The sequence below is a fragment of the Plecotus auritus genome (assembly GCF_963455305.1).
Source record: "Plecotus auritus genome assembly, chromosome: 2".
Classification (NCBI taxonomy): Eukaryota; Metazoa; Chordata; class Mammalia; order Chiroptera; family Vespertilionidae; genus Plecotus; species Plecotus auritus.
The window spans coordinates 119,499,721-119,527,085 of record NC_137771.1 but is presented as its reverse complement, the minus strand read 5'-3'; the positions used below and the strand labels follow the sequence as shown (position 1 = coordinate 119,527,085).

Below are 27,365 nucleotides of genomic sequence, written 5' to 3'. Positions count from 1 at the left end.
GCCGAATTGATGCCTAACTGCTCCCCTGCCAGGCTGTTTTCCCCTCACTGCCTTCCACTGCAGGCCTGGTCACCCCTAACTGCCCTCCCCTGCAGACCGGGTCACCCCTAACTGCCCTGCCCTGCAGGCCTTGTCCCCCCCCAACTGCTCTCCCCTGCAGGCCTGGTCCCTTCCAACTGCCCTCCCCTGCTGGCCTGATCACCCAAACTGCCCTCCCTTGCTTGCCATCTTTTGGTGACCATCTTGTGTCCACATGAGGCAGGATCTTTGACCACATGGGGGCAGCCATATTGTGTGTTGGAGTGATGGTCAATCTGCATATTACTCTTTTATTAGATAGGATAGAGGCCTAGTGCACAGGTGGGGGCCAGCTGGTTTGCCCTGAAGGTTGTCCCAGATCAGGTTGGGGGTTCCCTTCGGGTGTGGGGCAGCCTGGGTGAGGGGCCTGTGGTGGTTTGCAGGCCAGCCATGCCCCCAGGTGACCCAAGCAGAGGCCCTGGTATCTGGGGTTTATTTACCTTCTACAATTGAAACTTTGTAGCCTGGAGCGGAGCCAAGCCTTCTGCTTGCTCCGTGGTGGCAGCCATTTTGGGGGAGATTTATGTATCTTTTATAATTGAAACTTTGTAGCCTTAAGCGAGGCCTGGGCTGGCCAGGGTGTGCAGAAAGCTTGGCTTCCTCCATCGCTGGGGGCAACCCTAGCCTCCTGCTCTTTCCAGCTTTGTGGCTGCCACCATTTCTGTTTGGGTTTATGTATCTTCTATCATTGAAACTTTATAGCCTTGAGTGGATGCCTAGGCCGTCAAGGGCAGGCAGAAAGCATGGCTTCCTCCATTGCCAGGGAAACCCAAGCCTCCCTTTTGCTCTCTGTGGCTTTAGCCATCTTGGTTGGGTTTATTTGCATATTCGCTCCTGATTGGCTGTTGGGCATGGCTGGTGAGCGTGGCTTGTGGGTGTAGCAGAGTGGTGGTGAATTTGCATATTACTCTTTTATTAGATAGAATTCCTTCTGCTTGCACTGCGCTTTTCTTGTTGCTCTCTTTCTAACTCTTTGAGTTGTAGGGTTTGGTAATTTATTACCATTGTTTCTTGTTTTTTGCAATAGGCTTGTAGAGCTATGAACTTCCCTCTCAAGACTGCTTTTGCTGTGTCCCATAGATTTTGGATTATTGTATTTTCATATTCATTTGTTGCCATGATGGTTTTTTTCTTCCTTAATCTCTCTGGTAACCCAGTCATTGTTTAATAGCATACTGTTTAGTCTCCATATGTTTGATTTTTTTGTTTTTATTGTAGTTGATTTCCAGTTTTTTGCCATTGTGATCTGAGAAGATGCTTGATATGATTTCTATCTTCTTGAATTTGAATAGACTTTGCCTGTGACCCTATAAACAGTCTATCTTTGAACATGACCCATGTGCACTTGAGAAGAATGCATATTCTGTGGCTTTGGGGTGAAATGTTCTGAAGATGTCAATTAATTCCATCTGGTCCAGTGAGTGATTTAGGATTGATGTTTCTTAGCTGATTTTTTGTTTAGAGGATTTGTCCAATGGTGATAGTGGGGTATTAAAGTCTCCTACTATGATTGTATTGCTGTCAATCTCTCCCTTGATATCCTCCAGGAGTTTTTTTATGTAGTTGGGTGCTCCTGTATTGGGTGTGTATATGTTTACCAGAGTTATTTCTTCTTGTTAGATTGCTCCCTTTAGTATTATGAAGTGGCCTTCCTTATCTCTTGTTATGTCCTTCACTTTGAGATCTAATTTGTCAGATATTACTATTACTACCCCCGCTTTTTTTTTCCATTTCCATTTGTCTGAAAAACCTTTTTCCATCCCTTCACCCTCAGTCTGAGTGTGACTTTTTTCTGAGGTGGGTTTCTTTTAGACAGCTGATATATGGGTCATGTTTTCTTATCCAATCCGTTACCCTATGTCTTTTGATTGGGGCATTTAATCCATTTACATTTAAAGTTATTATTGATAGTTACTTGTTTTTTGCCATTTTTATTCTTTACCCCTATGTCTTTCTTCGCTTCCTATTTCTTTTTTTTACAGCAGACCCTTTAGCACTTCTTGCATTGCTGGTTTGGTGGTAATGAATTCCCTTAGTCCTTTTTTGTCTGTGAAGCTCCTGATTTCACCTTCAATTTTGATTGATAGCCTTGCTGGGTACAGTATTCTTTGATTCAGACCCTTCCTTTGCATGACTTTGTGTATTTCATTCCATCCCCTTTTGGATTGATGAGTTTCTGTTGAGAAATCAGTTGCTAGTCTGATGAGCGATACTTTGTAGGTAACGTTCTGTCTCTCTCTGGCCACTTTTAAGATTCTTACTTTGTCATTGGTGTTTGTCCACTTAATTATAATGTGCCTTGGCATCAGTCTTTTGGGGTTCATTTTGCTTGGGACTCTGTGAGCTTCTTGGATTTGTGTGGGTTTTTTCTTCCCTATATCAGGGAAGTTTTCTGTCATTATTTCTTCAAACAGGTTTTCTATTCCTTGCTCAGTTTCCTCTCCTTCTGGCACGCCTATTATGTGGATGTTGTTTTGTTTCATGTTGTCCCAAAGTTCCCTTAGGCTCTCCTCCTGCTTTTTAATTTTTTTTTCTAGAAGTTGCTCTATTTGGGTATTTTTTCCTACCTTGTCTTCTAGCTCACTGATGTGGTCCTCTGCTTCTTCTAGTCTACTCTTGATGCTTTCTATTGAGTTTATTAAAGCAGCAATGTCATTTTTCATTTTTTTTTTATTCTCCTTCATTTTCTCTTGGTTCTTACACATATTGTCAAATTTGTCTTCCATTCTTTTCAGGCACATTATTACCATTTCTCTGAATTCTTTCTCTGACAGGTTGCTTGCCTCCATTTCATTTACTTCCTTTCTGGTGATACCTGCGTTTCTTTCATATGCGGGCTGTTTCTTTGTCTCCCCGTGTTCTCTCTTCTCCGCATGTCTGGTTATGTAGTTCTCTCTCTCCTGCATTGATTTAAAGGCACAAAATACAACACAACAAGGCACAACACACAAGGCACTGAACAGAAATGTATTCATGATATTAATAACCCTAAATAAAGGTGACCACCAGAGAAAGCCGAATTAGAGGATAAGAAAGAAAGAAGAGAAAAAATAAGGAGTGCAAAAATGAAATTGGGAAAAGGTAAAAAAAAAAGAGAGAGAGAGAGAGAATAAAAAAGAAGAGGGGAAAAACTATATATATGAGGAGAAAACTCCAATAGAACAGCCACTAATCATAACACTTGCCAACAACAAGTACCTGGAGATGAATGCAAACTACAAACAACAACTAATATCAAGTGAGGCAAGGGAAAACAGAAGCAAAAAACAAACAAAAACAAAACAAAAAACAAAAAAGGTGAAACAATCTCACAAACAAGCATAAAATATCGATATAATCAGCAATCAAGCAAAGAACAACAAAAGGATAGAGAGAAAAAAATTTTGGATAGTGAAGAAAGAGAAGAGAGAGGTGTGTATGGACTTGGAGCAGGGAATTGGAAATTAGATATATAAGTAGGGTGAAATTTTAACGGGGTAAAAAGAAGGAATAGGGAAAATCTAAAGCAGGAATATGGTAAGATAAACAGGACAACAAAAGGGGAAAAGTGAGGAAGAGAGTGATGACATAAAGGTAAAGTTGAGATAGAGTAAAATGATGCTAAAGGAAAGATGAAAATAGAATGTAGAACACTAATCCCAAAGTAAATAAAGAGAAAATAGAATAACACTTTTTTTAAAAAAAGGTAAAATAGTAGTAGTAATAATACTGATTGAAAATAAAAATGTAATAATTAAAAAGGTAAAATCATGTGAGGAAAAAGAAAAAAATTAGTTTCTTAAGTAAAAGATGAAAAAACTAAAAATAGCCAAAACCGGTTTGGCTCAGTGGATAGAGCATCGGCCTGCGGACTGAAGGGTCCCGGGTTTGATTCCAGTCAAGGGCATGTACATTAGTTGCAGGCACAGCCCCAGTGGGAGGTGTGCAGGAGGCAGCTGATCGATGTTTCTCTCTCATCAATGTTTCTAGCTCTCTATCCCTCTTCCTTCCTCTCTGTAAAATATCAATAAAATATATTTAAAAAAAACTAAAAATAAAAATATGCAGTAGTGAAGGTCATTCACTTCCTCTACTGTTCTCTTTGGAATGCCTGTTTCCTAGTCAGGACAGTATTGAAGTTCCCTGCGTTCCACTGCTTCTTAGTGTTGTAAGCCAGTCCTGATTTTTAAGCAGGCAGTTTATTTGTGTTTACACAAGAGTCAATTTGTGATTCAACCCCTGTGTGGCAGTGCTTCTGGATTGATCTCCGGGTCTATAGGTCCTCCCTAGCTAGTGTTTAGATATTGTTTTCCCTGTGGCACTTAATACCGGTTTGGGGGAGTGGGTTGCCCCAGAGCTGGTTCTCTGATGGTTATTCCCTGCTCTGATCCCCAGTTTCCAAAAAAACAACTTTCCCTTGCAGTCTCATAGAGTGTCCCCAATTGGGTGATCCTATGTATTGGGCTTAGTAATCAGAAGCAAGGATTTAAAGAGGAAAAAAAAATAAGAGCCAGAGTTAAGTGTGTGAACTCCGGGGATGCACGCAAGTCTGTGCAGTCTTTTTTCCCCTTGGGTCTAAGCAGCTGGCACACTTTTAAATTTTTAGGCTGTCCTTTTGCACCCAGATCAAAATGGGTTGCTTTTTAGAGTTCCCTTCTGTTAGCAGCTCTGCGGATCCCCTTCCACATTCACCGATCACACCAGCCCCAACAGCTACGGATTTTTCTAGGTGCAGACTTCCCCAGGTCTTCAGCTCCTGTGTGCGTGTTTCTCTTCTGCCGGGACCACAGTCCTCACCTTCTCCCAGGCGAAATCTGACCTTTCTATGGTGGAGTGTAGAGTTCCTCTGAATCCAGGTGCTTGTGCCACTTGGGAACCAGTGTTCTCGGGTTTGCAGCTGTTTGGTGGGTGCTGTAGTTGTAGATTCCCCGGGCTTTTCAGGCATCCGATAACATCCCCTTTCCCCTTCAGGATGGCAGAGTCTCCGTGTCCTAGCTGGTCGCTCTGGAAGGGAACCCAGCAGCAGTGGGGGCTGCCCAGTCAGGGGAGCCTCGTCCGACAGTCCCCCACAGTCTCCTGGAGTATAACTGTTTCTCAACTCACCAACAAACACTCCCCGTGCGACCACGCACTCTCCCTTTATTTTCTCACTCACACACTATCTTGCAGTCTGCCTTCCTGTTGGCAGCCATATTCCTTCTGATTGTGTGATTTTTGTCTCTCAATTTGTTTATATGATGTATCACATTTATTGATTTGTGGATATTGTAACATCCTTGCATCCCTGGAATAAATCCCACTTGGTCATGGTGTGCGATCTTTCTAATGTAATGCTGGATTTGATTTGCTAGAAATTTGTTGAGGATTTTAGCATCTCTTTTCAACAAGGATATTGGCTGGTAGTTCTCTTTCTTTGTGGTGTCTTTATCTGGTTTTGGAATCAGGGTAATGCTGGCTTCATAGAAAGAGATTGGAAGTGTGCCTTTCTCTTGAATTTTTTGCAATAGTCTGAAAAGATTACTTTTTAGTTCTTCTTTGAAAGTTCAATAGAATTCCCATGTAACGCCATCCAGACCAGGGCCTTTGTTTGCTGGAATATTATTTATTACTGTTTCAATTTCTTTGGTAGTTATCAGCCTACTCAGGTTTTTTAATTCTTCCTGATTGAGTTTTGGAAGCTTGTATTTTTCTAAGAATATGCCCATTTCATCTAGGTTGTCCAGTTTCTTGGAATAGAGTTGTTCATAAAATTTTTTATAATCCTTTGTATTTCTGTTGGGTTGGTTGTTAGTTCACATCTTTCATTTCTGATTTTGTTTATTTGGGTCCTTTCTCTTTGTTTCTTGGTGAGCCTGGTTAGAGGTTCACCAATCTTGTTTATCCTTTCTAAGAACCAGCTCTTGGTTTCATTGATCTTTTGTATTTTTTTTGTCTCTATGTCATTTATTTCTACTCTGATCTTTATTATTTCCTTCCTTCTGCTTACTCTAGGATTTCCTTAGTGCTCTCTTTCCAGTTCTTTGGGTGTAGGGTTAGATAATTTATTAAGAATTTTCTTTGTTTTTTGAGGTAGGCCTGTAGAGCTATGAATTTCCCTCTCAGGACTGCTTTCACTGTGTCCCATAGATATTTCGATTGTTGTGTTTTCATTGTCATTTGTTACCAGGATGTTTTTTTATTTCTTCTTTGATCTCTTTGGTAACCCAATCATTGTTTAACAACATGCTATTTAACCTCCAAGTATTTGCTTTTTTTTTCATGGTTTTTATTATACTTGACTTCTAATTTTATGCCATTGTGATCTGAGAAGATGCTTGATATAATTTCTATCTTCTTTAATTTGAGGAGACTTTTCCTGTGTCCTAATATGTGGTCTATCTTTGAAAATGTCCCCTGTGCACTTGAGAAGAATGTATATTCTGTATCTTTGGGGTGAAATATTCTGAAGATGTCAATTAAGTTCATCTGATCTAGTGAGTCATTTAGGATTGATGTTTCTTTGCTGATTTTTGTTTAGAGGATTTATCCAGTGGTGTCAGTGGGGTAGTAAAGTCCCCTACTATGACTGTATTGCTATTAATCTCTCCTTTGATAACTTCCAGAAGTTTTTTTATGTATTTGGGTGCTCTGGTATTGGGTGCATATATGTTTGCCAGAGTTATATCTTCTTGTTGAATTGCTCCCTTTAGTATTATGAAGTGGCTCTCCTTATTTCTTGTTATGGCCTTCACTTTGAGGTCTAATTTGTCAGATACAGGTATTGGTACCCCATTTCTATTCAGTTGAAAAATTTTTCCCATCCCTTCATTATCAGTCTTTGTGAGTCCTGTGTTCTGAGATGGGTCTCTTGTAGATAAAAATTATATGGGTCATGTGTTCTTATCCATTCAGCTACCCTATGTCTTTTGATTGGAGCATTTAATCCATTTATATTTAATATTATTATTGATAAGTACTTGTTTGTTTTCATTTTTATTCTTTTTTTTTTTTTGCATGTTAAAGGAGGAAGTTTATTCCGCACTAACAAGCAAGATTCATTACAGAGGAGGGTAGAAAAACCAGGATTAGAGGAGGGGGAGGGAGAGAAGGAGGACCCAGCCGGACTGCCTCGCAGACTGGGGAGACAGCCTTCATTTTTATTCTTATTGTTTGTTTCTTCTTGCCTTTCTGTTTCTTCTTTTCACAGCAGTCCCTTTAGCATTTCTTGCATTGCTGGCTTGGTGGTAATAAACTCTCTTAGCCCCCCCCCCCCTTTTTTTTTTGGTCTGTGAAGCTCCTGATTCCACCTTCAATTTTGAATGATAGCCCTGCTTGGTATAGTATTCTTGAATTCAGTCCCTTGCTTTGCATCATTTGTATATTTCATTCCATTCCTTTCTGGCCTGGTGTGCTCCTGTTGAGAAATCAGTTGATATTCTAATAGGAAATCTCTTGTAGGTAACTTTCTGTCTCTCTCCGGCAGCCTTTAAGATCCTTACTTGGTTGTTGGTGTTTGCCAATTTAATTATGATGTGTCTTGATGTTGGGCTTTTGGGGCTCATTTTGTTTGGGGCTCTATGTGCTTCTTGTACTTGTGTAGTTTTTTTCTTGCCAATATCAGGGAAGTTTTCTGTCATTATTTCTTCAAACAGGTTTTCTATTCCTTGCTTCTCTTCCTCTCCTCTGGTAACCCCTACTATGCGGATGTTGTTTTGTTTTGTGTTGATCCAAAGCTCTCTTAGGCTCTTGTCTTGCTTTTTAAATTTTCTTTCCAGTTGCTTCTGTGTTTGTGTGTTTTTTCCTACCTTGTCTTCTAATTTGCTGATGTGGTCCTTGGCCTCTTCTAGTTTACTGTTGATGCTTTCTATTGTGTCCTTTATTGCAGCTATGTCATTCTTCATTTCTTCTTGGTTCTTCTTCATTTCCTCTTGTTTCTTACACATATTGGTGAATTTGTCTTCTATCCTTTTAAGCATCATTATGACCATTGCTCTGAATTCTTTTCTGACAAAATGCTTGCCTCCATTTCATTTACTTCCTTTTCTGGTGTTTCTTTGTCTCCCCATTTTTGCTTCTCTCAGTATGTCTGGTTATGTGGCTCACTCTCTAAATAACCAAAAGTCATAAAATACAACTCAACAAGACACAGCACAGAGGGAAAAACACACAAATGTATTCATGACACCGATAACCCCAAATAAAGGTGACCGCCAGAGAAAACAGAATTAGGGAAGATAAAAGAGCGTGAAAATGATATTGAGAAAAGGAAAAAAGTTAAGAGAGAAAAGAAAAAGAAGAAAAAAAGAAGGGGAAAAATATCCATATATGGGGAGAAAACTCCAGAAAACCAACAAATAAACCAAAAAATGCAAACAATAAACACCCAGAAAAAAAGGGGGGGAACTGAATCTGAAGGGACAGAGCTTATTTCCAGAAGGTAAGATAAAGGAATTGAATAAATAGGGGAATAGCCACAATTCAGTATAGAGGAGGTAGAACGAGAATGAGTATAAAAGAAAAAGAGTAAAAAACAAAATACTAAATTAAAAATATAATTAAAAAATATATATTAATATATATATAAATTTCCCCTTCCTTTTATCTATATATTCATCTATTTTTGGAAAAAGACAATAGATTAGAGAACAAATAGGCTTAAGTTTGGTGAGTTAAACTAATTAAGCTATTACTAGAAGAGAACAAGTGAGGAAAGGAAAAATAATATAACATCAAAAACAAACAAACAATCAAACAAACAACAACAACAACCAAAAAAATTGGCTAGTGAAGAAAGAGAAAAGAGAAGGGTGCCTGGACTTGCAGCAGGGGAGAGGAAATTAGATATATGAGTAAGCCAACAGAGACTACCATAATAGTAATGTGTCAAGAAAACAGATAAAGATCACTTTTTAACAAGGAGTAAAAAGAAAGGAAAGAGAAAAAATAAAGCATGAATAGGAGAAGAGAAAAAGGAGGAAAAAGGGAGAAGTGAGGAAGAAAATGTTGGCAAAAAGGAAAAAATGAGATAAAGTAAAATAATGATAAAAAATAAAAATAGGCCCTAGTTGGTTTGGCTCAGTGGATAGAGTGTCAGTCTGTGGACTGAAGGGTCCCAGGTTTGATTCCAGCCAAGGGCACATGCCCAGGGTTGCCAGCTCAATCCCCAGTAGGGGGCATGCAGAAGGCAGCCAATCAATGATTCTCTCTCATCATTGATGTTTCTATCTCTCTCTCCCCTCTCCATTCCTCTCTTAGAAATCAATAAAAATATATTTTAAAAAAATAAAAATAGAATTTAGAACACTAACCCCCAAAAAATAAAAGGTTAAAATAATCCTATCTAATAAAGAGGGAACATGCTAATTGACCCTCATGCTGTCGCAAAGATGGCGGCACCCACAGCCAATAAGGAATGAATATGCTAATTGACTGCCCCGCCCTCAAAGATGGCAGCGCCCACAACCACAAGATGGCAGCGCGCTGTCCCCTCAGCCCCACCGCCTGCCTCCAGAATCCCCTAGTCCCCTCGCCCTCCAGCTGCCCAGAGCCGGCCCGAGGTGCAGGCAAGCCTTGGATGGCAGTTGCCCAGCCAACACCCGAGGCAAAGGCAAGCCTCAGATGTTGACTGCCCAGCTGCCCAGGGCCACCCAAGGCTTAGGTAACCAGGGCCGGCCGAGGCTTGTGCAGCAGAGGTGTGATGGGGCATTGCCTTCCCCTGATCGCCGGGTTGCCTCCCACCCCTGAGGGCTCCTGGACTGTGAGAGGGGGCAGGCCGGGCTGAGGGACCCCCCTCTCCAGGGCATGAATTTTTATGCACCGGGCCTCTAGTAATAATAATAAAAATAAAGAAAAAATTAAAAAATTTAATTTCTTAAGTAAAACATAAAAAATAAAAAAGTGAAGTAGTGAATTTCGTTTCCTTCAGCTGAGTTTTAATATTCCATGGGGGATTGTTTAAGACTCCTCTCTACTGTTTTGTCCCACCACATCTCAGTTTCCTGTTAGGTAGCTAGCATCATGTTGAAGTTCCCAGCAATCCACTGCTCCTCTGTGTCAGACTCCACAGCCTTGGTTTCAGGCAGGCGGGACCATCAGCCTGCTATGTTTGTCTGCCTGCTTTCAATCTTATTTACACAGGGTCTATTTCTGACATGGGCTCTAGGTGGCGGTGTTGCTGTATTAGATTCTGGGACCAAATGGCCCCTCAACCCAGTCCCCAAAGGTTCCCTGTGGTTATTCAGAATCCTTGTTTCCCTGCAGAGCTCAAGGCTGGGTGCAGCTGAGCTTCTAGAAGGAACTGGTCTTCAGGAAAAAACTAGCTGTTCAGGGTTGGAGGGACTGGACTGTCCTAGAGCTGGCTTTCTGGTCATCTCTCCCTATTTTGCTCCCCAGCCTCCACAAAACCACCTTCCCCTGCACCGCAGCCTTGGTGAGTGTTTGTAATGGAAAGATCCTATACACTGGGTTTAGTGAGTAAAAGCAAGGAAAATATAAATACAGAGCAACTGTGCAACTGCGCATCTCTCTCCCCACAGCACTGCGTGACCCATGCAGAACTTCAGGCTGACTTTCTGGGTACAGTCTCCAATGGTTGTGGATTTAGATCTAGAGTCCCCAGCTGCCAGCAGCCCTGTGGACTCCCTTCCACCATCAAGTGTTACACGTGTCCCCAAGGGATGCGGACTTGGTGCAACGCAGTTTCCTTCTACCCTCTAGTCCCAGTTGTGTGTCTCTCTCTCCAGCCCATATCCCTGATCCTAGTGTTCTCCAGGCATTCTCTGTCCTTTGGGGCTATGGATTATCTCACCAGCTGTGTTTAACTAGCCAATTCCAGGTGGGTGTTATTTGATTCAGCTGTTTCTTCTATCTGCTCCATGAGGAGGCGCAGGACACATCCACCTTTTCAGGTGCCATTTTGTCTCCCCCTGGACAAAATTTTAGGAGCCCACGGCTGGTGAGGCTGGAGTCTTGGTATTTGTGGGTTTGCAGCCAAGGCAGCAGGTCCCTGGTCACTGTGGTTATAGGGTCCTGGGTGGTTTCAGAGGTGTCCCTGGGTGGAGGTGAGGCTGGTCTCCCAGTCACAGCTGCTCTCCTCTTCAAGATGGCATGGTCTCTGAAGCAGAGCTGACTGCCCCAGGAGAGAATGCAGTGGTAGCAGAGGCTGTCTGGCTAGGGGAGCCTTGTCTGCCATCCCCCAACAGTCCTGCAGAATATAACTGTCACACACACACATACACACACACACACACATGCCCCACACATCTATGCGCTCCCCTTTTGCTCCCTCACGCACTCACTCACACTATTTCCCTCACTACCATCCTGTTGGCTGCCATCTTGCTGAATCTGTTATTAATTTTTCTTGTTGTTTTTTTTTTAGGTAGGCCTGTAGTGCTATGACCTTCCCCCTAAGGACTGCTTTTCCTGTGTCCGAGAGATTTTAGTTGTTGTGTGTTCATGTTCATTTGTTTCCAGGAATGTTTTATTTCTTTCTTGATCTCATTGATTATCAATTCATCCTATATAATAAAAGCCCAGGGACCACAATAGCAGAACGACCAGAATGACTAGAACGACCAGAGATCAGAACAACCGTGGCCCGGCTGGCCCCTCCCCCTCCAGCAGGGACCCCCACTCTGATCTGGGGCCCCCATCAGGGCAGGCCAGCGGCCCCCACCCATGCACTGAGCCTCTATCCTATATAATAAAAGGGTAATATGTAAATTGACCCTAACAGCTGAATGACCAGAATGATGGCTTGATCAGTCATTATGAGGTGCACTGACCACCTGTAGGTCCCTTTCCCCGGCTGGCAGGCTCTAATCACCCTATGGCAAATGGGGAACTGGGGGTGGGGGTGGCACCCAGCCAAGACCCCTGCCCCATCAGTTGCCCCCCACACAGAGGGCGACCCAAGGTGGGTCAGGGTAGGTGAGCGGGTGGAAATGGCCAACCTCATGGTCCCTTCGCCCAGCTGTCAGGCTCCAATAGCCCCATGGCAAACGGGGAACTGGGGTGGGTGGTGGCGGGGGGCAGGTCCAGAGAGCAGACAGAATGGCCAACTCCTCGGTCCCTCCTCATGGATGTCAGGCTCTGATTGCCTGATGGTGAACAGGGAACTGGGGGTGAGTGGCGGTGGGGGGCAGGGCCAGCTGTGGGCAGCCAGGGAAGATGGCCCTGATTACAGGCCAGGCCTAGGGACCGTACCCATGCATGAATTTTATGCACCGGGTCTCTAGTTATTTAATAACATACTACTTGGCTTTCATGTGCTTGAATGTTTTGGGGTGTTTTTACTGTAGTTGATTTCTAATTTTATTCCACTGTGATTTGAGAAGATGCTTGATATGATTTCAATGTTCTTGAACTTGTAGAGACTTGTCTTGTGTCCTAACATGTGGTCCATGTTTGAGAATGACCCATGTGCACTTGAGAAGAATGTATATTTTGCAGCTTTTGGGTGAAATGTTCTATAAAGTCAATTAAATCTATCTGATTCAGTGTGTCCTTTAGAGTTACTGTTTCCTTGATAACTTTTTGTCTGCATGATCTCTCCAGTGAAGTTAGCAGGATGTTAAAGTCCCCTACTATGACTGGATGGTTGTTGATCTCTCCCATAAAGTTCTCTAGAAGTTTTTTTTAATATATATTTAGGTGCTTCTATATTGGATGCATATATGTTTACTAGGATTATATCCTTTTGTTGTATAGATCCCTTTAGTATTATGAAGTGGCCTTCCTTATCTCTTATTATGGCCTTTACTTTGAGGTCTATTTTGTCAGATATGAGTATTGCTACCCCAGGTGTGAGTCTCTTGTTCTAATGTGGATCTCTTGTAGACAGCATATAATTGGGTCATGTTTTTGTATCCATTCAGCTATCCTATAACTTTTGATTAGAGAATTTAATCCATTTACATTTAAGGTTATTATTGATAGGTACTTATTTATTGCCATTTTAATTCTGTAAGCCTAGTTTTCTCTCTCTATTTCTTCTCATTACAGCAGTCCTTTCAGCATTTCTTATAATGCTGGCTTGCTGGTGATGTACTCCTGTAGCCTCCCATACCCCCCCCCCCTTTTTTTTGTTCTGTGAAGCTCTTTATTTCACCATCTTTTTTTAATGATAGCCTTGCTGGATATAGTAATCTTGGTTTCAGACCCTGGCATTCCTCTACCTTCAATACATCATGCCCTGTAGAGTTTCTGGTGAGAAAATAGCTGACAGCCTTATGAGAGCTCTTTGTAGATAACAGTTTGCTTTTCTCTTGCTGCCCTTAAGATTCTCTCTTTGTCTTTATTTTTTGGCATTTTAATTATGGTTTTTCTTGGCATGGGTCTCATTGGGTTCTTCTTGCTTGAGACTCTCTGTCCCTCCTGAACTTGTGCAACTTTTTCCTTCACCAGGTTAGGGAAGTTTTCTGCCAGTATTTCTTCAAACACATTCTCTATCCCTTTCTCCTTTTCTTCCTCTTCTGGCACACCCATTATGCAAATATTATTACATTTCAGGTTTTGCCACAGCTCCCTTAAGCTGTCCCCCTGTTTTTCAATTGTTTTATTCTTTTTGGTTCTCTGATTGAATGATTTTTTTTCTACCCTGTCTTCTAATTCACTGATCCAATATCAGCTTACCTGAATCTGCTGTATATTCCTTCCAAGGTGCTCTTTATTAGTGCTATGTCATTTTTTACTTCCGACTATTTTTTCATAGTTATTATATCTTTTCTCAAGCTGAGCTTCTTTACCATCATTATTCTGAAATCTATATCAGATAAATTTCTTTTTCATTTTTATATTGTTTAAAGTATTGCAAATAGTAGTACATATGTCTCCTTTTCCCCCCATTGACCTCCCCCTGGCCTCTCCTACCCCCCAGCACATGCCCTTACCTCCCTCCGCTAGTGTCTGTATCCATTGCTTATGCTTATATACCAGGTGTATCAGTTAATAATGTGGATTTTTTTCAATAGATGGAGTTACACATATGTTGACATATATGTGATTTGATATGTATGCTATTTTGTTGTATTGATAACAAGCTTCAAAACTTCATATGTCAAATTTTCTGAAAATCTTAATATCATAGATATTTTAAAAAATATTTCGTGGCAAAAGAAGAACATTTGCGGGGAGTTTTAATTCATTACTTTATTTTGAAGAAAAGTGCTGCTGAATAATTCAGGAAATTTGTGGTGAACATGATCCATCTCAAGATACTTGTGAATGCTGGTTTAAATGCTTTAAAAGTGATGATTTCGTTGTGAAAGACAGAACGTCCAGGTCAACCAAAAAAGTTTGAAGGCCAATAATTACAAGCATTATTGGATGAAGATGTGTGTCAAACTAAAAAACAACTTGCAGAAAGATTAAACGTTACTCAGCAAACAATTTCCGATCTTTTACAAGCAATGGGAAATATTGCAAAGGAAGGAAAATGGGTTCAGTTTCATCAACTGAATGAAAGACAAATGGAAAACAAAAGGTCATCAGTAAAATGTTGCTTCAATGGCACAAAAGAAAGTCTTTTTTTGCATCGAATTGTGACTGGTGATGAAAAGTGGATTTATTTTGAGAATCCCAAACACACAAAACCATGGGTTGACCCAGGTCAACCATGAACATCGATGGCAAGGCCAAATCGCTTCGGAAAGAAGACAATGCTTTGCATTTGGTGGGATCAGGAAGGTGTGGTGTATTATGAGCTTCTAAAACCAGTTGAAACCATTAATACTGATGGCTACTGACAACAAAATAATCAATTTGAACCACGCTTTGATTATGAAATGACCAGAATGTGCCAGAAGACACAGCAAAGTAATTTTGCTTCATGATAACCCACCAGCACACACTTCAAAACCTGTTAAAGACACGTTAAAAGATCTTGCCTGGGAAATATTAACCCACCCACTGTATTCACCAGACCTTGCTCCTTAGATTACCACTTGTTCCAATCGATGGCACACACACTTTCTGAGCAGCACTTCAAAATGTACGAAAAAGTGGAAAATTGGGTCTCTGAATGGTTTGCCTCAAAACAAGAAAAGTTCTATTGGGACAGTATCCATAAATTACCCGAAAAATGGGGTAAATATGTAGCTAGCAATGGACATTACTTTGAATAAAGCACTTTTGATGTTTCTCTTAAAATTATCGTGTTTTCTTGGATCACAAAATCCTCATTATTAACTGGTACACCTGGTACATGCATACTAGTCCTTCGGTTGATCTCTTACCACTCCCTCAACACTCCCAAGCCTTCCCACTGTAGTTTGACAGTCTGTACTATGCTTCTTTGTTTCTGTATCAATTTTTGTTCATCAGTTTATGATGTTCTTTTATTCCACAAATGAGTGAGATCATGTGATATTTATCTTTCTCTGACTGGCTTATTTCGCTTAGCATAATGCTCTCCAGTTCTATCCATGCTGTTGCAAATGGTAAGAATTTCTTCTTTTTTTACAGAAGCATAGCATTCCATTGTGTAGATGTACCACGGTTTTCTAATCCACTCATCTGCTGATGGGCACTTAGGCTGTTTCCAAATCTTAGCTATTGTAAATTGTGCTGCTATGAACATAGCGGTGCATATATCCTTTCTGACTGGTGTTTCTGGTTTATTGGAATATAGTCCTAGAAGTGGGATTACTGGGTCAAATGGCAGTTCCATTTTTAACTTTTTGAGGAAACTCCATACCGTCTTCTACAGTGGCTGCACCAGTCTGCATTCCCACCAGCAGAGCATGAGGGTTCCTTTTCATCTGCATCCTCTCAAGCACTTGCAGTTTGTTGATTTGTTGATGATAGCCATTCTGACAGGTATAAGATGATACCTCACTGTTGTTTTGATTTGCATCTCTCAGATGATTAGTGACTTTGAGCATGTTTTCATATGTCTCTTGTCCTTCTGTATGTCCTCTTTTGAAAAGTGTTGATTTTGGTCCTTTGCCGATTTTTGATTGGATTGTTTATCTTTCTTTGGTTAAGTAGTATGAATTCCCTGTAAATGTTGGAGATTAAATCCTTATCAGTGATAACATTGGCAGATATGTTCTCCCATGCAGTGGGCTTTCTTGTTGTTTTGTTAATAGTTTCTTTTGCTGTGCAGTAGCTTTTATTTTGACTTAATCCCATTTGTTTATTTTCTCCTTAGTTTCCAATGCCCTAGGAGCTGTATCGGTAAAGATATTGCTACAACATATGCCTGCTATTTTGCTGCCTATGGCTTCTTCTAAGATTTTCATGTTTCCCGTCTTATGTTTAAGTTCTTTATCCATTTTGAGTTTATTTTTGTGTATGGTATAATTTGGTGGTCTAGTTTCATTTTTTTGCATGTATCTGACCAATTTTCCCAACTGCATTTATATTGAAGATACAGTCTTGACTTCACTGTATGCTCTTGCCTCCTTTGTCAAATATTAATTGTGCATAATGGCTCGTGTCAATTTCTGGGTTCCCTGTTGTATTCCATTGGTCTATATGTCTGTTCTTGTGCCAGAACCAGGAAGTTTTGAGAACAGAGGTTTTGTATTATAGCTTGATATCTGGTACTGTGATTCCTCCAACTTTGTTCTTTTTTCTCAAAATTGCTGCAGCTATTTGGGTCTTTTTTTTTTTTTTAATCCAGATTGATTTTTGGAGAGTTTGTTCTAGGTCTGTGAAATATGCCATTGGTATCTTAATGGGGATTGCATTGAATCTATAGATTTCTTTGGGTAGTGTGGACATTTTAATGATGTTGATTCTACCAATCCATGAACACAGTATATGCTTCCATTTGTTTATGTCTTCCTCTATCAATTTTTTCAGGGACCTGTAATTTTCTGAGTACAGGTCCTTTACCTCCTTGGTTATATTTATTCCTAGGTATCTTAATTTTTTTTGTTGCAGTGGTAAATGGGATTATTTTTTTTAGGGTCTCTTTCTGTGAGTTCATTATTGGTGTATAAAAAAGCCATGGATTTCTGGGTGTTAATTTTGTATCCTGCTACATTGCTGAATTCATTTGTTAAGTCTAGTAGTTTTTTTTTATGGAGTCTTCGGGATTTTCTATGTACAATATCATGTCATCTGCGAATAATGACAGTTTTACTTCTTCTTTTCCAATTTGTATGCCTTTTATTTCTTCTTCTTGTCTGATCGCAATGGCTAGTACTTCCAGTACTATATTGAACAGGAGTGGTGAAAGTGGGCATCCCTGTCTTGTTCCTCTTCTAAGGGGAAATAGTTTTAGCTTTTGCCCATTGAGTATGATGTTGGCTTTAGGTTTGTCATATAAGTCTTTTATTATGTTGAGATATGATCCCTCTATTCCCTCCTTGCTGAGAGTTTTTTTTTATCAAGAAAGGGTGTTGGATTTTGTGAAATGCTTTTTCTGCATCAATGGATATGATTATGTGGTTTTTATCTCTCATTTTGTTTATGTGGTGTATCACGTTTATTGATCTGCGGATATCGTACCATCATTGCATCCCCAGAATAAGTCCCACCTGGTCATGGTGTATGATCTTTCTAAAGTAATTCTGGATTTGATTTGTTAGAATTTTGTTGAGAATTTTGTCATCTATGTTCATGAGGTATATTGGCCTGTAATTTTCTTTCTTTGTATTGTCTTTATGTGGTTTTGGGATTAGGGTAATGCTGGCTACATGGAAAGAGCTTGGAAGTGTTCCCTCCTCTTGAATTTTTTTGGAATAGTCTGAGGAAGATACATTTTACTTTTTCTTTGAATGTTTGATAAAACTCCCCTTTGTAGCCATCTGGTGGAGGGCTTTTATTTGTTGGAAGTTTGTTGATTACTGCTTCAATTTCCTTCAGTTTTCAGCCTATTCAGATTTTTTATTCTTCCTGATTGAGTTTTGGAAGGTTGTATTTTCCTAGGAACATTTCTTCTAGGTTGACCAGTTTGTTTCTATAGTTGCTTATAGTATTTTTTTTTTTTATGATTCTTCATATTTCTGTGGTGTCTGTTGTTATTTCACCTCTTTCGTTTCTGATTTTGTTTATATGGGTCCTCTCTCTTTGCTTCTTGGTGAGCCTGCCTAGAGGTTCGTCAATCTTGTTTATCCTTTCAAAGAACCAGCTCTTGGTTTCATTGATCTTTTATATTGGTTTTTTTTTTTTTTTTTTTTTTTTTTGGTCTCTATGTCATTTATTTCTGCTCTGATCTTTATTATCTCCTTCCTTCTGCTCATTCTGGGATTTTCTTGTTGCTCTCTTTCTAATTCTTCAAGCTGCATTGTTATATGGTTTATTACCAATTTTTCTAGTTTTTTTCAGGTAGGCCTGTAATGCTATGAACTTCCCTCTCAGGACTGCTTTCACTGTGTCCCATAGATTTTGGATTGTTGTGTTTTCATTGTCATTTGTTTCCAGTATGCTTTTTATTTCTTCTTTGATCTCTTTGGTAACCCAGTCATTGTTTAATAGCATGCTATTCAGCCTCCAAGTGTTTGAATTTTTGTTATTGTTTTTATTTTAGTTTATTTCCAATATTTTGCCATTGTGATCTGAGAAGATGCCTGATATGATTTCAATCTTCTTGAATTTGGATAGACTTTGCCTGTGTCCCAATATGTGGTCTATCTTTGAAAATGTCCCATGTGCACTTGAGAAGAATGTATATTCTGTAGCTTTGGGTTGGAATGTTCTGAAGATGTCGATTAAGTACATCTGATCTAGTGAATCATTTAGGATTGCTGTTTCTTTGCTTATTTTTTTTTTTTTGTCTAGAGGGTTTATCCAGGGATGTTAATTAGTTATTAAAGTTTCCTACTATGATTGTATTGCTGTCAATCTCAACCTTGATATCTTCCAGAATATTTTTTTTTATGTATTTGGGTGCTCCTGCATTGGGTGCATATATGTTTACCAGAGTTATATCCTCTTGTTGTATCGATTCCTTTAGAATTATGAAGTGGCCTTCCTTGTCTCTTGTTATGGCCCTCACTTTGAGGTAATATTTTTCAGATATAAGTATTTCTACACTAGCCTTTTTTTCATGTCCATTTGCCTGAAAGTTATTTTTCCATCCCTTCACTTTCAGTCTGTGTGAGTCCCTTGTTGTGAGGTGGGTCTCTTGTAGACAGAATATATATGGGTCATGTTTTCTTATCCAATCAGTCATTCTACGTCCTTTGATTGGAGCATTTAATCCATTCACGTTTAATGTTATTATTGATAGGTACTTGTTTGTAGTGATTTCAATTCTTTATGTCTGTGCTCCTTCCTCCCTTCCTATTTATTATTTTTACTGCATTCTCTTTAGTATTTCTTGCATTGCTGGTTTGGTAGTGATAAACTCCCTTAGCCTTTTTTGTCTGTGAAGCTCCTTATTTCCCCTTCCATTTTGATTGATAGCCTTGCTGGATAGAGTATTCTTGGCTTCAGACCTTTACTTTGCATCACTTTCTACACTTCATTCCATTCCCTTCTGGCCTGATGTGTTTCTTTTCTTTTTTTTTTTTTTTTTAAATATATTTTATTGATTTTTTACAGAGAGGAAGGGAGAAAAAGAGGGATAGAGAGCTAGAAACATCGATGAGAGAGAGACATCGATCAGCTGCCTCCTGCACGCCCCCTACTGGGGATGTGCCCGCAACCCAGGTACATGCCCTTGACCGGAATTGAACCTGGGACCCTTGAGTCCACAGGCCGATGCTCTATCCACTGAGCCAACCGGTTAGGGCTGGCCTGATGTGTTTCTGTTGTGAAATCATTTGATAATCTGATGAGGGATCCTTTGTAGGTAACTCTTTCTCTCTCTCTTGCAGCCTTTAAGATTCTCTCTTTTTCATTAACGTTTGCCATTATAATTACAATGTATCTTGGTGTAGATCTTTTGGGGTTCATGTTGTTTGGGAACCTCTGTACTTGTGTGACTTTTTTTCTTCCCCATATCAGGGAAGTTTTCTGTCATTATTTCTTCAAGTATATTCTCTAATCCTTGCTGCTCTTCTTGTCCTTCTGGCACCCCTATGTTACTTCATTTCATGATGTCCCAGAGCTCCCTTAGACTCTCCTCCTGCTTTTTAATTTTTTTTCTCCAGTTGCTGTTCAGATTGGCTTTGTTTCTGTACCTTATCTCCTAACTCACTAATTCGGTCCTCCAATTCTCCTAGTCTACTGTTGAAACCTTCCATCATATTTTTTTATTTCTTCCTGATTTTTGCATAGGCTGTTGATTTTCTTGTCCATCCAGTTTATGAACTGTATGACCACTATTCTGAATTCTTTTTCTGACATATTGCATGCCTTCATTTCATTTAGTTCCTTTCTTGGCAATTCCTCTTTTTCTTTCCCTTGTGGATTGTTTCATTGTCTCCCCATTCTAGCTATCACCAGAAGGTCCAAGTGCCGAGTTGCGGGGGCCTGTTCCACCTGAGGTGGGAGTGTCGCACCACCTGAGCATCACTGAAGAGCTCAGACACTGAGACATGTGGCTGCCATGGGTCAGCAGGAGCCACGTGTGCCAAGAATCAGAGTCACCAACACTCAGTGCAGCCTGTGTGCATGCTGAGAATCATGGTCCCCACGTGTACACTGAGGGTCCCTGCATGTGTGCGCTGAGAAGCAGTCTCTGCATACGTGCACCTAAAATCAGATTCCCCAAGTATGCACCAGGAATCAGAGTCCCTGTGTGCAGGAGCTGAGAATCAAGAGTCCGAGTCTCTGGTGCTCCATGTGGCCTTGCACTCTCAACAAGGATCAGTGTCCCCGTGCATGTGCATGCCAAGAATCAGAGTCACTGATACTTAGTGCTGAGAATCAGTCCATGCATGTGCACCAATAATCAGAGTTCCCAGCCTGCTAGGGGGGCCAGTTTGCACAGCCGCCCTGTGTTGGCAGGAGGCCCACTTGCGCACCATGGATCAGGCAGGCCCTATGCCACTGCAGTAGGCCAGCAGGGAGAGGCATGCATTCTGTGACTCACAGAAATCTGCGGCCGAGATGTCTGGAGTCTCAGTGTCTGTGGGTCTGCAGCTGTGGTAGCAGGTCTTTGTCCAGAGTGGCTGTAGGATCCCAGTTTGCACTTGAGGACAGTCTGAGTGGTGATGAGGCTAGGATCCTAGTCACAGCAGTTCTGCCCTTCAATATGGCGTGGTTTCTGTGCCTGCTCCAGCTAGCTGGCAGTGTTTGCAGGGGCAGCATGGTTTCACAGTCTAAGATCGTCTGGTCCTCCAGCCCCTGAATGTCATGCAGGATCTAACTGTCCCTAGCTCACACACACACACACACACACACACACACACACACACACACACCACACATCCACACACTCCTCTTTTGCTCCCTCACTCTCTCACACTCTCTCTCTCCCTGCCGTCTTGCCAGTCGCCATCTTTCTAGTCTCAGATAAATTTCTTATCTCCATTTCATTTATCTCTTCTTCTGGAGAATTCTCTTGTTCTTTCATTTGGGGGTTATTTTTTTGTCTCCACATTTTGGCTGCCAGTTTGGGTTTGTGATTATGTATTAGGTAGATCTGCTACACCTCTCAATCTCTAGTTATGGACAGTATCAAATGCTGTTTCTGACTAATTACATCACGCAAAGACTCAAAGTCTCCAGAGACCCACCTCTGCCTGCAGAGTGATTGGATTCAGTCTTGAGGCAATCATCTACATGTGTGGTGAGAGTTTTTCCAACATGGTGGGGCAATTGCTTATTCCTGGAGGCTAATAGTTATTCTTTGTCTCTTAATGGGCCTCAGAAACTCCACACATGGGGCAATGTGTTTTCCAATAGGATGTGTCAACTATTTTCCCCTCAAGTGAATCTGCCTGAATAGTAAAGTTCTGCCTAACAAAGTGTCTTCTACAATGTGAAGGAATGACTCAGCACAGGAGACCGGGGTGTCTGCCTTCTGAGCTCTAACCCCAGAGCACCCAACCCTGGCTTCTGCTCACAGAGCCCCAGTCCACTCTGCCCTACCTCTGCCGGACCACAAAATGAGTGGCTGCACATGAAATTTTTGCCCTTGAAGAGGGTGCCTGCATTTCCAGCCATCTCTCCCTGGCAAACAGCAACGCTGCTGCTTTTCACAGCCAGATGTTATGTGGGCACCTTTCTCAGTTCTGCTGCTCTGGACTTTGGGGCTCAGCTTGGGAACTAGACCCCAGAGTTCTCAGTTTCAACCCTCCTCCCCGCCCCCACCCCCCCCACAGCTGAGATATCTCTCCAGAACTTCAGCTGCTGTCTGTGGGAGACCAGCAAGCCCTCTGAGCCTCAACCTTTCTTCCCAGTCTCTATGTGGTCTCCACTTTCCATCCTTGGTTATCAGGGTTTTCTCCAGCTAGTCTTCAGTTGAATTATTCAGAATTATTATTATTTTATTTTTTATTTTTTTGTATTTTAGTTGTAGTTCCAGTTTTGTTCTGGGAGTGGTCTGTGTGGCATCCACTTACTCTGCCATCATTTTTAATCCTGTTCCAAGCACTTTAGACTCAGGGAGAAGCTCAGCTTTCTGGATGACTAAGCCTCAGTGATTTGAGTTATGAAAATGGGCCCTAGATTAAAACATCGCAACCTAAACTTTCATCAATAACATTACTCCTCAAAGGCTCTTTCAAAGAGATTTTCATGTTGATTATGTTATGGCAATGCGTTATCTGGGAGGTTGGGAATATATTTAATGCATTATAAGCCTGAAGCAAGGAGAGCCTGTGGAGAAACTAGAGATGAATTTTGATGGGAGAAAGGGGGAGGGAAACAGGAAGGGGTCCAGGAGGGCAGTCCCTGGCTGGAGCCACCTTGAGGAAACTGGAGGCCATTTTCAGCTTCTAGGTTTTGCTCAAGGCCCTGCTTGAAGAGGAGGTGGGTTACCAGGGCACACTACATGTCAACTCTGTGCACTCCAATCTGCCAAGCCAGCAACAGGGCACTGAAGAAAACCTGTGACTGACCTAAATCCTCTAAAGAGGAAGTACAGCCAGTTTCATTTTTTTTTTGTTTTGTTAGAAAAGTGGAAATGTTAATAAATTTTCCCTCCTTACCACTTTTCCATTTTTCTCATTTCCTGTGGTTTTAGTTTTGGTTCTGCTTGACTTAACTGTTGCTAACAGAAGGATTAATACTTACCCCCAATTTTCATTCCTAACTCTATTTCCAATATTTCCATTCTACTTGCTTTCCTATTAAGATTACAAAGTAAAAGGAACAAGAAAACTTTTTTCACTCGTATTTATTATTTCCTTTTTAAAATAATACACATAAATGCACATGATTATTTTTTTAAGGTCAAGTGATACAGACAATGAAGAGCATAAAATGATAAGCAAAACTCCCATTCCAACCTGAACTCAATTCCCCTTCCCAGAGATAACCTTACAGAAAGCACTTTCTTTTTAAGTGAAGGTATAGAATCTATAGCATTTCCAAATTAAAGTGCAGCATGATGGAGGAGTTGTTTTGAAACTAACCTCCTTAAGTTCAGTGTGGATATAAATGATCAACACTGCAGCTGGGCCTGCAGGCTAAGAAGTAAGAAGGATCTTAAAGCCCTGCCTAGTCTCCTTTACTTTACTCAAAGCAGGAGCAAAGAGCAAGATTCAGACCAGATGTCAGGGGATGTAACTGACCTTTGCTTTCATCCTTAGCTAGAGGCACTTAGAGCCACCCTTCAAAATATTTGTCTGTCCCAACCTCCAGATGGTGCTTATTCCTGAGTTCTCTCCTTTTCTCTCCCCATAGGAAGAAGATAAGCCCACTCTCTATGTGTTCAATGCTGTTACCCAAGAGAAAATGTTGGTAATGGAGAGCATTTCCCTTCTTGGTAAAAAAGTGTCTGAGCTGAGAACGCTGTTATCTTTGAGATGTGGCTTCCCTGTGAGTGTCTTCTGCCTCCGGACCCCAAGGGGACTGGAGATGTTTGACTGCAACACCCTCAGAGACTATCAGACTGACATCGGTACTGCCCTCTACACTTGATACCAGCTACTACTCAGCACTAGGGTTCTTTGATACCAGATTCTTAACAAATGGAGGAGTTGTTTGTAAACTAAAACTTCTGTAAGCACTGTGTGGTTATAATTTATCAAAACTCCTCTCTGATATCCAGTTCTGTAGACTAAGGCATAAGAAAGGTCTCAGAGTCTTGTCTTGTTCTCTTTCAAATATGTTTGCAGCATATATAAAAGCAAGTTCAAGCACATATTCTTTTTCCTCTTTTTAACACAGTGGTAGCATATGATACACACTGTTCTGAGCCTTGCTTTATGCAATCTCATTTTAAAATGTTGGTTATATTAAACTTTTAAACAGGGTGAAGCCACTACTATGTAGGCTGTACTGCCTCGGTGAGCTGGCATTCACTCTTCACAGCAGATACAACCTCCCTTTTAATACTGTACTGCTAGCCATAAACCAGTAAAACTGCCATGTTTGTTTTAACCACATTGGAAAATGGTTCAAACCTTATAGAGATTCTTGCTTGAAGCAAATGAATCTTTGCTGACAATTAGCACATTTTTAAGTGGCTCCATGCTGTAACATTTGTTGCAATGGAATATGAGTTCTTCCAACTTATAATAGCTCTTTGTAGACATTCTTGAGTTAAGCAGTTTTGCTCTTTATAAATGTTAAATTTGCATTCATTGTTACTTCTCCTATCATATTTACTTATTCTTTTATGTTATTTTTAATTGAGGCTCTCAAAAGTTTGACATCAATGATCATTCCTGTTTTTTTTCTTATTTTATTATTATTTTAATTTAGTATAGTGTTTATTTGACTTTTTCAAAATTTACAATTCAATATACTCTGAATATCAGTAAATAAAATTTGCTTGTTGAAGTCCATTATCCAAAATGGAAACCTGTTTTCCCAAGCTGACTCTTCACATTTCTAACCAAATTCACTCTTGGGTCAGAGCATGCTTTTTTCATATCAACAATTTCTTTCTTTTTTTAAAAAAATAATTTTTTATTTTTCAATTGCAGTTGACATACAATATCATATTAGTTTCAGGTGTACACCCCAGTGATTAGACATTATATAACTTAGTAAGGGATTGTCACAATAAATCTAGTACCCATCTGACACCATACATAGTCACTACAATATTATTGACTATATTCCCTATGCTATAATTTGTATCCTCATGACTAGTCTGTTACTACCAATTTGTCCTTCCTAATCCCTTCACCTTTTTCACCCATCTCCTCAACCCCTCCTCCCAAATGGAAATATCAAAATGTTCTCTATATTTATGAATCTGTTTCTGTTCTACTTGTTCGTTTGTTTTTTAGATTCAATGGTTGATAGATATGCATTTATTGGTATTTTATTATTTATATTTTTACGCCTTTTTACTTCTTCTTCATAAACATTTTATGTAGTACTAGTTTGATGGTGATGAACTCTAGTTTTTTCTTGTCTGGGATGCTCTTTATAGGTTCTTTGATTCTAATGAATAGTTTTGCTGGGTAGACTAACCTTGGTTATAGGTCCTTGCTTTTCATCACTTTAAATATTTATTTCTTTTTAAATGCTTTTTATTGATTTCAGAAAAAGTGGAAGGAAGAGGGAGATAGAGATAAAAATATCAATGAGATAAACATCAATTGACTTCTTCCTGAACACCCTCTACTGGAGATTGAGCCCATAACCTGGGCATGTGCCCTGACTGGGAATTGAACTAGCAACCTCTTGGTGCATGGGGTGATGCTCAATCCACTGAGCCACAGAGCCAGGCCATTAAATATTTTTTGCCAATACTTTCTGGCTTGCAAATTTCTGTTGAGATATAAGCTGACAGTCTTATGGGAGCTCCCTTGTCATTACTAACTGCTTTTCTCTTGTTGCTTTTAAGATTCTCTCTCTCTTTAATCTTTGTCATTTTCATTATGATGTGTCTTGGTGTGGACCTCTTTGGGTTCATCTTGTTTGGGACTCTCTGTGCTTCCTGGACTTGTGTGTTTAGATCAGCCATGGGCAAACTACGGTCCGCGGGCCAGATCCGGCTGTTCTATCTGGTTCTCTTGCTCTCCCCTCCGCTCCTTTACTTTGAATTTATATTAGTTCACACAAACACTCCATCCATGCTTTTGTTCCGGCCCTCCGGTCCAGTTTAAGAACCCATTGTGGCCCTCGAGTCAAAAAGTTTGCCCACCCCTGGTTTAGAACCTTCACCAGGTGAGGGAAGTTTTCCGCCATCATTTTTTCACATAGGTTTTAAATTCCTTGTTTTCTCTCTTCTCCTGCTGACACCCTCATGATGTGAATGTTGGTATGCTTGAAGCTGTCTCAGAGGCTCCTTTCACTATCCTCAGTGGTTTTTTAAATTCTTTTTTCTTTTTGCTATTCTGATCGGGTGTTTTATATCTTTTTTTTTAAGTTAATTTTTTTTATTTTAATAAATCTTTATTGTTCAGATTATTACAATTGTTTCTCCTTTTTTCCCCCATAGCTCCCCTCCACCCGGTTCCCACCCCACCCTTTGCCTTTACCTCCCCCGACACTGTCCTCATCCATAGGTGTACGATTTTTGTCCAGTCTCTTCCTGCACCCCCCATACCCTTTTCCTGCTGAGAATTATCAGTCCACTCCCTTTCTATGCCCCTGATTCTATTATATTTGCCAGTTTATTCTGTTCCTCAGATTTTTAGTTCACTTGATTTTTAGGTTCACTTGTTGATAGATATGTATTTGTTGTTCATAATTTTTCTCTTTACTTTTTTCTTCTTCCTCTTCTTTCAGCATTTTGTATAATACTGGTTTGGTGGTGATGAACTCCTTTAGCTTTTTCTTATCTGTGAAGCTCTTTATCTGACCTTCCATTCTGAAAATAGCTTTGCTGGGTAGAGTAGTCTTGGTTGTAGGTTCTTGCTATTCATCACTTTGAATATTTCTTGCCACTCCCGTCTGGCCTGCATAGTTTCTGTTGAGAAATCAGCTGACACTCGTATGGGTGCTCCCTTGTAGGTAATCAACTGCTTTTCTCTTGCTGCTTTTAATATTCTCTCTTTGTCTTTTGCTTTTGGCATTTTAATTATGATGTGTCTTGGTGTGGTCCTCTTTGGATTCCTTTTGTTTGGGGTTCTGTGCACTTCCTAGACTTGTAAGTCTATTTCTTGCACAAGGTTGGGGAAGTTTTCAGTCATTATTTCTTCCAATAGGTTTTCAGTATCTTGCTCTCTCTCTTCTTCTGGCACCCCCATAATTCTGATGTTGGTATACTTGAAGTTGTCCCAGAGGCTTCTTACACTATCTTCAACTTTTTGGATTCTTTTTTCTTTTTTTTGCTTTTCTGGTTGAGTGTTTTTTGCTTCTTTGTATTTCAAATCTTTGAGTTGATTCTTGCGTTCCTCTAGTCTGCTGTTGGGTCTCTG

At 40.4% G+C, this 27,365-nt stretch overlaps 1 protein-coding gene across 1 annotated transcript in view; it reads left to right on the top strand.

Annotated features, from left to right (window-relative positions):
• Positions 1-27,365, top strand: part of ANKUB1 (ankyrin repeat and ubiquitin domain containing 1) — a gene marked incomplete at both ends in the record, with an annotated part of 121,500 nt that overhangs the window by 15,051 nt on the left and 79,084 nt on the right. The window contains one exon of the mRNA XM_080655990.1: positions 23,728-23,944. Within this exon, the coding sequence (XP_080512116.1) occupies positions 23,728-23,944 (217 nt within the window). The remainder of the gene's footprint in view (positions 1-23,727; positions 23,945-27,365) is intronic.